We start from the raw sequence: 12,795 nt of genomic DNA, 5'->3' as shown, positions 1-12,795 counted from the left end.
AACAGGTCAACCTTCGTACATTAAAGTCTAATTTGTTCATATAAACCACAAACAGTATGGGCTCCAGCTCCAATCCCTGCGGAACCCTATTTGGATGCAGGCTTCAAGTCATAAAAACATCTTTCAGCCACTCAGCATATTCCTGGATCCAATTGGCCAAATTTCCTTGGATCCCATGGGCTCTTAACTTCGCTATTATTCTCTCATACTGGACCTCATCAAATATCCAAATTATGTTGAATGTATTACTCTAATCTGCACACTGTCACCACTTTTGAAAAAATCCGTCAAGACATGTCCTCCCCTTAGTGAAACCATGGCGACTGTTCTTGATTAATCCCAGCTTCTCCAAGTGCAAATCAATCCTGTCCTTCAGAATTGCTTCCAGTCCTTTCCTTAATAGTAGCCTGTAGTTTCCTGCTTTACCCCTTGCTCCAGTCATGAATAACAGTACCACATTGGCTGTCTGCCAATCTACTGGCACTTCTCCTATGGAAGGGGAGAGGAATTTAAAAATGTGTACGCTGAATGCTATCTTTATTTAAATTGAGGTTTAGACTTGGGCAGAAAAGTATTTTATGCAATAATTTAATTATACAATAAGTCTATGCTAATATGCGTCTGAGATTCCATGCAGTTCAATACTATAGAGTTGCTGCTTGTCAATGTGAAAAATGATTCACTCAAAGCTTAGCAACGATCTGCTTTATTTGATGGAAGTTTTCGATAATCCTCTGGACAAACTGCTGTTAAATGTTGCATCTTGTTTATGAGCGAGTATCACCCAGTTATGAAAGGTCATTCCATTCACACAGAGTCCGGGACACTGTGTTGTGATGGGTTGCCATGAGACAATGGGTCCTTGAGGTTGGCAGTAATCGCAATCAGGATTAGCCTGTAATTTCCTACCACCTAAAGTATTGATGGTTTTGGCGTTACCTAAAATACAATGCAGAGGATCTTTTATTCACTGGAAGAATATCCTCATTCTATTTGTGCTGGTTTAAGAATGTTTTTGTTTGTTTGGCTGCCACAAATTTTGACAGCCCGTTCCCTTGGCTCTGGATTAGTGGTGCTGGAAGAGCACAGCAGTTCAGGCAGCATCCAAGGAGCTTTGAAATCGACGTTTCGGGCAAAAGCCTTGGCTGTTTAACCAGAAATTGCACCACATTTACCTGCAGCACAGTTGTAGACTGTGGGTGGGATATCTGTGGCACAACTGTAGACTCTGGGTGGGATATATGCAGCATAGTACAGGACTAGTGAGGTCACGTGGCTTATGTAATTTGTGGAGAGGTACCAAAAAGGGAGGTTTCTGCTTGAAGTGACTCCAGCCGTCAAATTAAGTGAATCATTGCGCATCATGTGAAGGGTAAATTACATCCTGCCCTGAAGCTAAGGGAATTCCAAAAGAGACTGCTCCTGCCATTAATGTTTACTTTGTACAAATTACAGGCAAAAATCACCACAATCAGCGATGACTGATCTAGACTTCTACTTTAATACAGAGGCACATGGTGCACGTTACAAACCCATTATACAGCCAGAATCTTTTTCTCTCCCTCTTTTTTTCTTTCTCTCCCTCTTTTTTTCTTTCTCTCCCTCTTTTTTTTCTTTCTCTCCTTTTTTTTCTTTCTCCCCCTCTCTCGCTCCCCCCTCTCTCGCTCGTGCTCTCACACTGTGTATGGTTGTCTGTGTCAACCGTTTCTATTATCCAGGACCGTCGTTTCGGGTTTGGGACACTGGTTTAGAAAGGAGTAATGTATGTGTATTTACAGTATTTTGCACATTATCGTTCCCTTTATTTAACTCTGCAGCACTACCATCCAATACCCTGAATTCTAGTACAAATGAAATATTTTGGTCTAGGTTCTGACTTTGGTAATCCTCCTCCTACCCTTTTTATTTTAAAGATGTGAATGTACTGCTAGCTCTTACTACTGAAAACCATGTATAGTGCTGTTGTTGTTGATTTATCAGCATGCAAAATTAGTCATGAGTTAAAGTGTAAAAGGTTGTGTTCCATGAAGATTGTGCACCTGTCATGTAAGGAATTAAACATATTCTCTCTCCTCTCTGCAGTCTCCTTTTGATGGTTCACGTTTGGTCTTCCCGCCTGTTCCAGCATCACTCGTTGTAGTGTTATTCTTGGCTGCTTTCCACTTGCTTGCCCCAGGAGCAGTTGGCATGTCTATCTTTGTCGGAGGTCTATGTGGCTATGTTGTCTATGATATGATACATTATTATCTACATTATGGATCTCCAAAGAAGGGCAGCTACCTCTACGGACTTAAAGCATACCATGTTAAACATCATTTTGAACACCAAAGATTAGGTACATGCAAGTTTTTAGCATGTCCTTATTTAATATTGTGGTTAGCAGATTACATTCTTTTATTTTGGCCCCAATATATGCCCAACCAATCAATTGTTTGTTCCTTCCTTATGAATGGTGAGGAAACCCCTAAGTGAGTATGTCATTAGTCCATAAAAGTGCAAGATTTATTAACTGGACTCATTAGTTTGCAGGTTCAAGCTGCATTCTGGAATTTGAGGCTATAATCTGTGCTAGCATTTTCATGCAGCACTGAAGAGACAGTGATTTGACTTGCTATGGAAGATGCTGGCAGCTCTCGTTGAGGAACCAGATGTTTCTCTCTAATGTCGATTTGAATTTGAATTAGCTTACTTGTCACGTACTCATGAATACAGTGAAAAGTTTATAAGTCGCCACTTACGGCGCCATCTTGGATGCGAGGTACCTAGGTACTGATCCTTCAAAACAAGATCTTAGTTTTAAAAAATTAGAAAAATAAAGAAATACAAGTCCAGCATTGCATATAGTAGGAATAAATTAGAAAGTAGAAAAATTGGGTTCAGAGCAATACTCCTTTCAACCCAGTCCAGTTCTGGCTCAGTACGCCCACGGTTAACGTCAATTGAGGGTTACTGCGAGTTTCAGGACTGTGATGGTAAATGTTGATGGTGTCCAGGTTATTGTGTGATGTGCAATGGGATCCAATTATCTTACCAACTGAGGCATCAGTGCATGAAAAAATTACTCATTTATCCTTTTTTTTTTAAATTGGTGTTTGTACCAGGTATAGCAAAGTTCAGAGTAAGAGCTTTTTGTACTCTGTCCTTTTAAAATTGTTTACAGTTGAGATTAATCTCATTGTATAGGAATGTGAAAAAGTGCTTTCTCAGTAATTTTTGTGACTAGCTTTAATGCTGAGTTGTTCATAGGTTTTTTTTTTTGCTGTAATTAAATTGAGGCTAGGCAAACCAATTTGTGGCCTGCTGTCATTTGTCTCGCCCCAGTGGAGAGTTCCCTTTACTGTTAAACCATACTTTTTGAAAGGTCATAAATGACTTTTCATAATTTGGATTCCTGAACATATTCCTTCTGTCTAATACCTATATGAAAAGTAACCAATTTTAAGATAAAATTTTCAGTTTGATAAATGGTTTAACCTTTTTTTTAAAAAAAAAATGCTTGTTTTTGCACCTTTTTAAAGTATTTGAATTGCTCTGAGATTGGAATGTAGTTTTGGTTGATGTGAGCTGCAAGTAGCTGATCCCTGTAAGCTGAAAACTCTCACCAATAAACCCTTATTAATGACATCTTGGAAGTTAAATTGCCTGTCTGGAATTCTGGATAATCAAACGTTCATTTGTGGGGTTTCCCTTTTTTTCCAATGGCTTCACTTCTGCACATTGTTGAGTAACACTCCCTCCCCACATGAATGAAAGACTGCCTTATTTTAATGCCCACAGTCTCCCCATCTCCTCCGAACCATAGAATGCAACTGGTTTTGAATAAAGGATTTTTAATCTCTTGCTTTAGGCTGTTCTGGTGCTGGAAACATCCATAATTATCAGCTCCTTGTCCTATTATCATAGTTTACCTTGAACTAGTAATCTAAATCTACCTCTTTCAAGCATTTAATGTCCTACTTCTGTACAGTATCCTGAATTATCTACTTCATAACCATTGCCCCCTTTAAACTGCATGAGTGGGTAGCAATCAGGACTGTGCCATGTACAGCAAGCAGAAATTGAAGGGAAATTACTCCTGGCCCAATTTTATGGCTTTATGGTTTACGCCTGTTGTTTTTAGCCTTCCAGCCCTGAATGTTTACGTCTTGGATAAAACTGTGTACTAGACTTGCCAACTGTAATTTAACCAAAGCGCACAACATCCATGGAGGTTAGCGGTATAGTTTGGCGCAGTTAATTTGTTTGCTTCTTTATGAACCAACTTCTCCAGTTCAAGACACCAGATCTTTCAGACCCACTTCTAGTTTATTCTAGACCAAGTATTGGCTTTGTTTTGTGTATCGTCTGTTTCCCTACCCTTCCCCTCTTTTTCTTCTCTCTCCAGTAACCTGTACTTTTTTTTTAGGTGTTTTCTGTTTCTGTGACATCTGGAGCACAAATAATTAAAAGGAAAGCCCAGTTTGGAAGACTTAACACTATCATAGAGTTGTTCAGCTTGGAAATTGACCCTTTGGTCCAACTCGTCCATGCTGACCAGATATCCTGATCTAATCTAGTCCCATTTGCCAGCACTTGGCCCATATCCCTCCAAACCCTTCCTGTTCATACACCCATCCAGATGCCTTTTAAATGTTGTAATTGCACCAGCCTCCACCACTTCCTCTGGCAGCTCATTCCATACATGCACCACCCTCTGCGTGAAAAAGTTGCCCCTTAAGTCCCTTTCCCCTCTCACCCTAAAGCTATGCCCTCTAGTTCTGGATTCCCCCACACGGGGGAAAGATTTTGTCTATTTACCCTATCCATGCCCCTCATAATTTTACAAACCTCTATCAAGTCACCCCTCAACAGCTGATGCTCCAGGGAAAACAGCCTCTCCCTATCCTGCGAAGAGACTTTCTCCCACCTTGTCCTGTCCAGCTTGTTAATGTATCAAACAATTGGGCTCTGTGAACCTGGAGTCCATCTCTTTACGTTCACTGTTGTAGTTGAACCCCATGAAATGGGGGGTCGGAGGGGGGGGTGGGAAGTGGGGATAGAAGCCATGTTTTCCCAAGTCATCAAACTGTTCCGACACTTGACGTTCCTGGCTTGCTTTTAGTCTCTCTCATTCAGCAGTTTTTGATTAGATTAGATTCCCTACAGTGTGGAAACAGGCCCTTCGGCCCAACCAGTCCACGCCGACCCTCCAGAGAGTAACCCACCCAGTCTCATTTGCCTCTGACTAATGCACCTAACACTAGGGCAATTTAGCATGGCCAATTCACCTGACCTGCATATCGTTGGAATGTGGGAGGAAACCGGAGCACCCGAAGGAAACTCCCACAGATGCAGGGAGAATGTGCAAACTCCACACAGACAGTCGCCCGAGGCTGGAATCAAACCTGGGACCCTGGTGCTGTGTGGCAGCAGTGCTAACCACTGAGCCACCATGCTGCCCTAGTTTGGTTTTATTTCCATTGTGGACCAAGATCCTGAGTTGAATTGTAGCCTTTGCTGACATGTTCAGGGGCTTGGGTGCAAAAAGAAAAATATGCTAGCCTAACCTTCCTTGTGTGATGGGTGGGATAATTGAAAGTACAGGTTTTTTTTAATTTTACAAATGAGGGAACTAAGAGGGGCAATGTGTGAAAATATTCTCACAAAACTCCATCAGGTAACCAGTCAATTGTCCCTTGTGAAAGGGTGAATGAATCTGAAAACTGATCCGAAGATGAATCGCCAGTTACTCAAATCCTTTGAGTGAGGTGCATCTCTCATTAAGAGGAGGAGACTTTTATTCGGAGGATAGGCAACTTTCCTTTATTTATCCTGTGTGCCTAGTTTTCTCAAATATCTTGTTTGAATTATGCTGCCCTTTTTTTCCGATGGGGAATGGTTTATTCCAGGGAAATATTTCCAGGATGGTGTGAACATGCTTTGATGACATACAGTTAGTCATACAGCATGGAAACAAACCCTTTGGTCCAACTTGTCCATGCCTATCAAATCCTTTTTTCAATAAATGCTAAGATTCCATTTACTTGTCTTATTCTATGCTGCGCCTGCGTAGCCACTTCCTGCGATTAATTCACAAGGCCATAGAGATTCCTCTGCACTGATGCACTTTGAATCTGCTTCCTGTTCAAATAATGATATGTAATCAACCTCTGCCACCCACAAGGAGCTATTCACAATGCGCCCAAATGACAAAGTTATTTGGTTTGAGGGAAGGAGCTGGGGTAGGGAACAGTTTCCTACCACAGTCAAGACTGATCAGATTGTGGTTTTATAATCTGCCTTTGTACCTTTTTACTGTGATTGGGATGATCACTCAAATATAAGCAAGCACAGGCCTCTCGATTATTCCCTTCCCATCATAAAGCCAAACAGCCTAATTAATGTGTGCAGCTAAGCTGAATATAAACCAGATAATTGACCAGAACCTTCCAGTCAGGATGGTTCAATGACATTCTTCATTTTGTATTTGTATTCATGTGTTATTTGGAATTTATCAAGAACAATGAAACTTCTAAATTATAATATTTATTTCTCTCCTATTCAGGATTTGGAATTACGAGCCGGTTTTGGGACTACCCATTCCATACAGTAATTCCAGAAGAAATATTTGAGAAGAGTCACTGATATCTCCAATTGGTCTCCAGATTTACACTATTAATGCCTTGTCAATCAGCCAGCCCTGTCAAGAATCTCTACCCAGATACATTCCTACATATGGCCAGGCCCAATTCTGTCAACTTCAGCTGCATGTAGGATTCCTTCAACACTTAGAAGTGGGGAAAAAAGCTTCATTGCTTTCTGAATTGTCCAAATATTGTCCCCTCCATATTTTCTAACAAAGTGCCTGATCATGGGGAGCTCTATTGCTTGTTGATAAATATTTATTAATTGTTAAATGTATATTTTTTGGACGTTTGTCTATAAATCTTGTTAAAGCAGTTATGCATTGTAGGAAGTATTAACACTAAAGTTTGGGCTTTTGAATTTTAAGCAGTTTCTCATTAGTAAGTAAGAGCATTTGTGGGGAAAAAGGTCAAAAAGCTGCAAGTAACTGATCATTCAGGTTTGACTACTTTTGTTCATTTTCCATGTTAGCAAATGTGAGGAACAATGGGGCCTTCATTTCCAAAGTTTTAACTTTCTCGTCTTTACATTTGACTCTTTAACTTATCAGACAAATACCTGATCTTTCCACTCTCCAATTAAAGCATGGGAAAAAAAATTCCTTAATGTTGGAAATAGTTGGGGGACTTTTCTGTTATGCTATTCCCTTTCACATAGTGAGACATAAAGATTGGTTGCTGTTCTGTAAATCCTTGACATTCAGTTTGTCATGTTATGTTTCTATACAAACTTCCCACAAATTTATTCTTAATTACTCTTCAAATTCCTCCTGCACCTACCTACTTTGTATCTGCCAACTGCTATGCATTGAATCCTCTTCCTTACCCCTATGTACTGCTATCATCATTTTTGTTTTGAACGAATTGCTGCTTTTAAGTTCACCCTTATTAAATATAAATATGGGGTGTAAGGAAAACTTGTACCTGACATCTCAACGCCATTAAAATGCATTTCCCTCTTACAAAACTTTGCACAAAATTGGAGTGAAACGTTTTGAAGAACTGGGCTGTGATTTTTGACTTTGCTGGTCAATGGGTCAGGGCTTTGTGCAGCACTATTATAATGTTGGCTGTTTGCCCAACAAGTCTCAGAACTGTACAGACTAATGTATGCAGTTGGAAATTAATATCCAGCCGAAGAAAATGTGAAAAATTTGACCAAGGCTGTCTGGAAAATGGAGAGTATGGGGTTCAGATGCATTATCTACTTGATAGTGCATCTGTTATTATCATGCACTAAACAAATTTTAGCTTTTTGTTTTGCAAATATTGTTGGGCAGGCCACTCACCCCAAACTCAGATTTTATTGAAAATTATTGCCCTTAATATTAGAATCTTGTAATGCTTTGGACACTGACTATATTATGAATGTAACTCTGGGCTGATTAGCTCCACAACTTTCTGGGACCGTATGCTGGCTTAACTATGCAGTTTAAAGAAAGTTCATTTTTTTTATTGTTTTACTGCGAATATTGATGCATTTGTGAACGCTTCAGAGATTCTATATAAGGTGAAATGTAATTGTAAATAAAGGTCTGTATATTTTGAAAATAGTTTTTTTTCGTCCAAATTCTCTTCCCGAGCATTGTTTAAAATCCTTTAATGTTCTAATTATATTGCAGGTATTTGACCAAATTCAGAAGCAGAAATTATGTAACTATTTGTTTCAAACTAAACCTAGCTTGTGAATAAATCCTGGTCACAATTGCTGGAAAATGCCTGTCGATCAAAATGCAGTAGAAGATTTTCTATATAGGCCAAAGCTTTGAAGTATATAAGACTTTACTTTTTTACTGTGCCTCTTCATTGATTTATTATGTACATTTTTTGTGCACCAATGGGTTTTAGTTTAGAAACGAAGTCATTTTACTGAAATATTAAAAACTAACTCGCCCGTTCAAACTTAAACCAGACATTTAGGCCTGGTAGTTACCTAATTTCCTTTGCAAAATAGGTGTCAACTGTGGTGGAACAGTGCATGCTGTTAATTGCTTGCTGTAACATTGAGCTGTAGTTTGATCACCATCACTGACAAAGCTGGAATATGAAATACTAATTAATTGTGGGTTTTCTTGAATGGAAAAAAAAACGAAACTGAAGGATTAGCTATCTAAAACCAATCCATCTCTTTCCTCCTTTTTACATAATCTGTCTCTTCTTTTGGCTAGGATCTTGGGAATAAAATTGTTCCTCACATGTAGAATATCATGTAAAACAGAATCTGAAGTGTAGACGTGCAGTTGGACATTACTGGCATGTACTAGACCTGGCGTAATGTGGATATGTGAGCTGCTTTTTTACAAAATAACTTATGAACTCGGCAACTGAGGGATATAGTAAAACTGTCTCACTTGAAAACTACTGTTTGGGGTTCTGTGAAACTACTTTGAAATTGCAGAGTGGATTGTACCCCATCTACAGCATTACTCCAGTAATTCCAAATGTAGAAACTTGTGTAATGTTAATGAATTTATATATGCAGCATTGTATCAAATTGCTTTTTTGATTGACTAAGTGTTAATAAAATTTCTAGTTTATAAAATTAGTGAACTTGAAGCCTTTAAAGAATTTTGTTGCAGAATGTTGACTTGTGACTATAAAATTAATTGATTTACTGAGCACTAAGTTGTCAGACTGCAATTCTTTATTTTTCACTTTGCCTTTTTTGCACAGTAATAACAGTTCTCAGTGGTGTAACCTATTGTCACCAGTTTTGAGGTCCGTTTGTTCACCTTCCAAGCTGAAAGGCAAATTGTTGCCTAGGATACTCGCTCGTTCGGCTTTAGGTCAGTGTTGATCAGTCTGTTTTCTTTTTGTTCACAATATTCCCATGGGAAAAATGGTGTTTGAGAATTGAATTTTTGATATATGGAAAGCTAATTAAATGCTGGTGTTGTAATATTATCATGTGGTCTTGAAAATGCTCATCTTCATGCAACCTGGGGCTGGGAAGAAACTGAAGCCTTCCTACCAATGTTGAACTGTACGATTGATTGATTACATATTGTGCGGAATCATAAAGAAGCACCATTTGAAGGAGTTCTTGTAGTAGTGTCCTTGCCTCTGAGCCAGGAGGACTGGGTTCAAGTCCCACTAGCTCCAGAGATGTCCAATGATGCTGCTGAACCAATTGATTAGAAAATATCGAAAAAGAGCCACATAGCTCAGTGGTTAACATTGCTGCCTCACTAGGGACTCTAGTTCAGTTCCAGCCTCAGGCAATTGTCTGTGTGGAGTTTGTGCATTCTCCCCATTTCGGTGCAGGTTTCCTCTGGGTGCCTCAGTTTTCTCCTGCAGTCCAAGGATGTTCAGGTTAAGTGGACTGGCCATGCTAAATTGCTCATCTTATCCAGGGATGTGCAGGCTCCATGGATTGACCATAAGAAATGTGGGGTTACGGCGACTGGGTAAAGTGGGGTGGTTATGGGTGGAATGCTGTTCGGAGGCTTGGTGTCGACTCAATGGGCCAAATGGTCTGCTCCTATACTAGGGATTCTATGATTCTGCATGAGGGCTCTTGCAATATTAGCCCTCCCTCTATACCCAGGAGACCTGGACTCTTGTCCCATCTGCTCCAGGTATGTAATAACATCTCCAAACCAGTTGATTAGAGAAAATATTTTTTGGGGGAAATAAATGTCTTGAGGGCTCTTGTGCAGTTGTACTGTCCCCACCTCTGGCCCAGAAAGCCTGGGTGCAAATCCCACCTTCCAAAGACATGTCTGAACATATGAAGAGTTTGGGGGGAGGCACGGGGTGGTGGGGTAACCAATTGCATTTCTTTTTTGAAAAAGACAGAACCATTTGAGATGACACAATTGGGTTGGAGTAGGAGCTGAGGTTACAAAAGATGATGGTCTTGGGATGAGTGATAGTGTCCCTTCCTCTTGGCGAAATGGTAGGGAAACGTCATAATGTGTTTGAACATAATAAGGTTGATTGAGTACTTTTTCTTAAAAATTAGAGAAAACAATGGCAAAATCTGGTAAAGTACCAATTATCCACTTTTCATAAATCACTGTTATGAAAGTAAACCAATTGACTGATGTTATTAACCTCGTAGAATTTATAAAACAATCTTTAATAAAGTGAAAGCATTTTGTTTTGCATGTGTTTAAAATTACTGCCACTATTCACATAATTGAGCCTTATCTGTGCTACTGGAACATGGAGAGAATTAAGATGGGCCCAGCTTTAAAATGTCCTGAGTAGAGTGTGCTCACAGTAATTAACCCCTCAGGACAGGCTTATGTGGAATGTGAAGATAACAAGTTATTCAAGGTGTCCCTCTACACACTCTTCCACCCCTACCATAGAGATCAAAGTGGCTTTGTCAGGAATGTATTGCTGGAAGCTCTTTAATGTATTCTTATCTTGTCTGAGTCAGGAGCATGACAAAATGTTGCCTATGATGAAGATCCTCAAGAATGCTGTGCATTAGGGAGTTCCAGGGTTTCCAGTGATTGAGTAACAGTGCTACAAAGTTCAAATTCTGTGTGGTTTGGAAGAGGAACTTGGAGGTGATGGTGTTGCAAAGCATCTGTTACCCTTTCTTTGTAACTGGTAGAGGTAGTGTCTATGTTCAATACTTGCATTGCACAAAATAACCATTTGAGCAAATTTTCTTGGCTTCCTATGGTGCTTCAGAGCTTTATTGTGGGAGGTGAAACTCGTTTCACCGAAAACATTGACAAAGAGTGGTAGGAGATCATTCAGATTTATAGAAACGTATATGTGGAGGGAGAGTAGCGAATGAAAGGTGACTTTGTACTTAGAGTTTGCAATTAAATAAGTGAAATAAAATCGACATTTAAAGGCACTTTTGACCCAAATGGTCCATATTGATAATTCTATGCATCAACAGTTTTTCTAATCTCATTCAGCCACCTGTAGCTACATTCCGTTCTCCTTCATGTATTTATCCTTGAGGGCAGCACAGTGGTTAAACACTACTGCTTCACTGTGCCAGGGACCTAGGATCCATTCCAAAGTTTGCGTGTTCTCCCCATATTTCTTCTCTGTGCTCCAGTTTCCTCCTATGGTCCAAAGATGCACAAGAAAGGCTGGATTGGCCATGTTAAATTGTCCATATTCTCCAGGGATGTGTGGGCTAGGTGGTTAACTACGGCAAATGCAGGGTTACAGAGATAGGATGTGAGGGTGCATCTGGGTGAGCTGCTCTTTTGGAGGGTCTGTTTCCACAATAGGGATTCTATAATTCTAAAATATTGATATCTTTTGTGTTTTAATCTCTAATTCTGATAGTGTGCCTTATGTCCTCCTGATCAGCTGTATGTGTGTATTTATTTGTAAAGTTCCTCATTCCTGTCTTAATTCTTTTTGCAGTTAATTTTATGCCCTTCTAGACTTACCAACCAGTGGTAATGATCTGTTTCTACTGCTCTGCCCCATGCTCAGTTTTCAAATATCTTGATCAAATGCCCCCACAATATTCATCTGAATTTACGCAAGGCCGCTTTTGTACAAATCTACAAGTTACACTGTCTGTTTGCAACTTGCTCATTCTGTTTTTCTGGTTTCCAACCCCCTTCGCTTGTGTTGGTGTCAGACCAAGACTCATTTCCATGAACCTTTTTCAGTTTTTAAAAATCATATGGTTAACAGGTTGACTGAGGGATAAACAGGAAAGGAAGAAACTGAGGGTAACTGACGTGAAAGCAAAATACTGCGGCGCTGGAAATCAAACAAATACGGAATCCTGGAGAAACAGTGGTGAGAGAAACTGTTACTGTTTTGAGTGCATTATGACTCAGTAGAGATCTGAAGGAAAGTCATGCTTTGAGTTGATCCCATGGCTTGATAGTTATGGTAGTGTGGGCGATATGCAAGACCATGAGGCGGCTGCTGCTGATGGTTCATGGCATCTCATGGATACCCAGTCTTGTTGTTAGATCTGTTTAAAACCTGGTCCATGAAGTGCCACATTAACAATGGACCCAAACTCATTGTGAAGCTGGTACTTTGTCTCCGCAAGGACTGTGCAGCGGTCATTGTAACTGATATTGTCATGAACAAATACATCTGCAACAGGCAGTTTAGTCAGTATGAGTTTAAGTACATGTATGCTTTTCCCTTTTTGTTGGTTCTCTCACCGCCCACTGCAGACCCAGTTGAGCAGCAATGTTCTTTAGGACTCAACCAGCTCAATTAG

At 39.9% G+C, this 12,795-nt stretch overlaps 1 protein-coding gene across 1 annotated transcript in view; it reads left to right on the top strand.

The window, feature by feature from the left end:
* fa2h (fatty acid 2-hydroxylase) overlaps positions 1-9,244 on the top strand; it is a 117,574-nt gene extending 108,330 nt beyond the window's left edge. Inside the window, exons 6-7 of the mRNA XM_043707187.1 lie at positions 2,083-2,335; positions 6,545-9,244. Of these exons, the coding sequence (XP_043563122.1) occupies positions 2,083-2,335; positions 6,545-6,624 (333 nt within the window). The 3' untranslated portion in view covers positions 6,625-9,244. The remainder of the gene's footprint in view (positions 1-2,082; positions 2,336-6,544) is intronic.
* The last annotated feature ends 3,551 nt before the right edge of the window (positions 9,245-12,795 follow it).

Source organism: Chiloscyllium plagiosum, chromosome 17, assembly GCF_004010195.1.
Source record: "Chiloscyllium plagiosum isolate BGI_BamShark_2017 chromosome 17, ASM401019v2, whole genome shotgun sequence".
Taxonomy (NCBI): domain Eukaryota; kingdom Metazoa; phylum Chordata; class Chondrichthyes; order Orectolobiformes; family Hemiscylliidae; genus Chiloscyllium; species Chiloscyllium plagiosum.
This window is presented reverse-complemented; position numbering and strand designations above follow the sequence as displayed.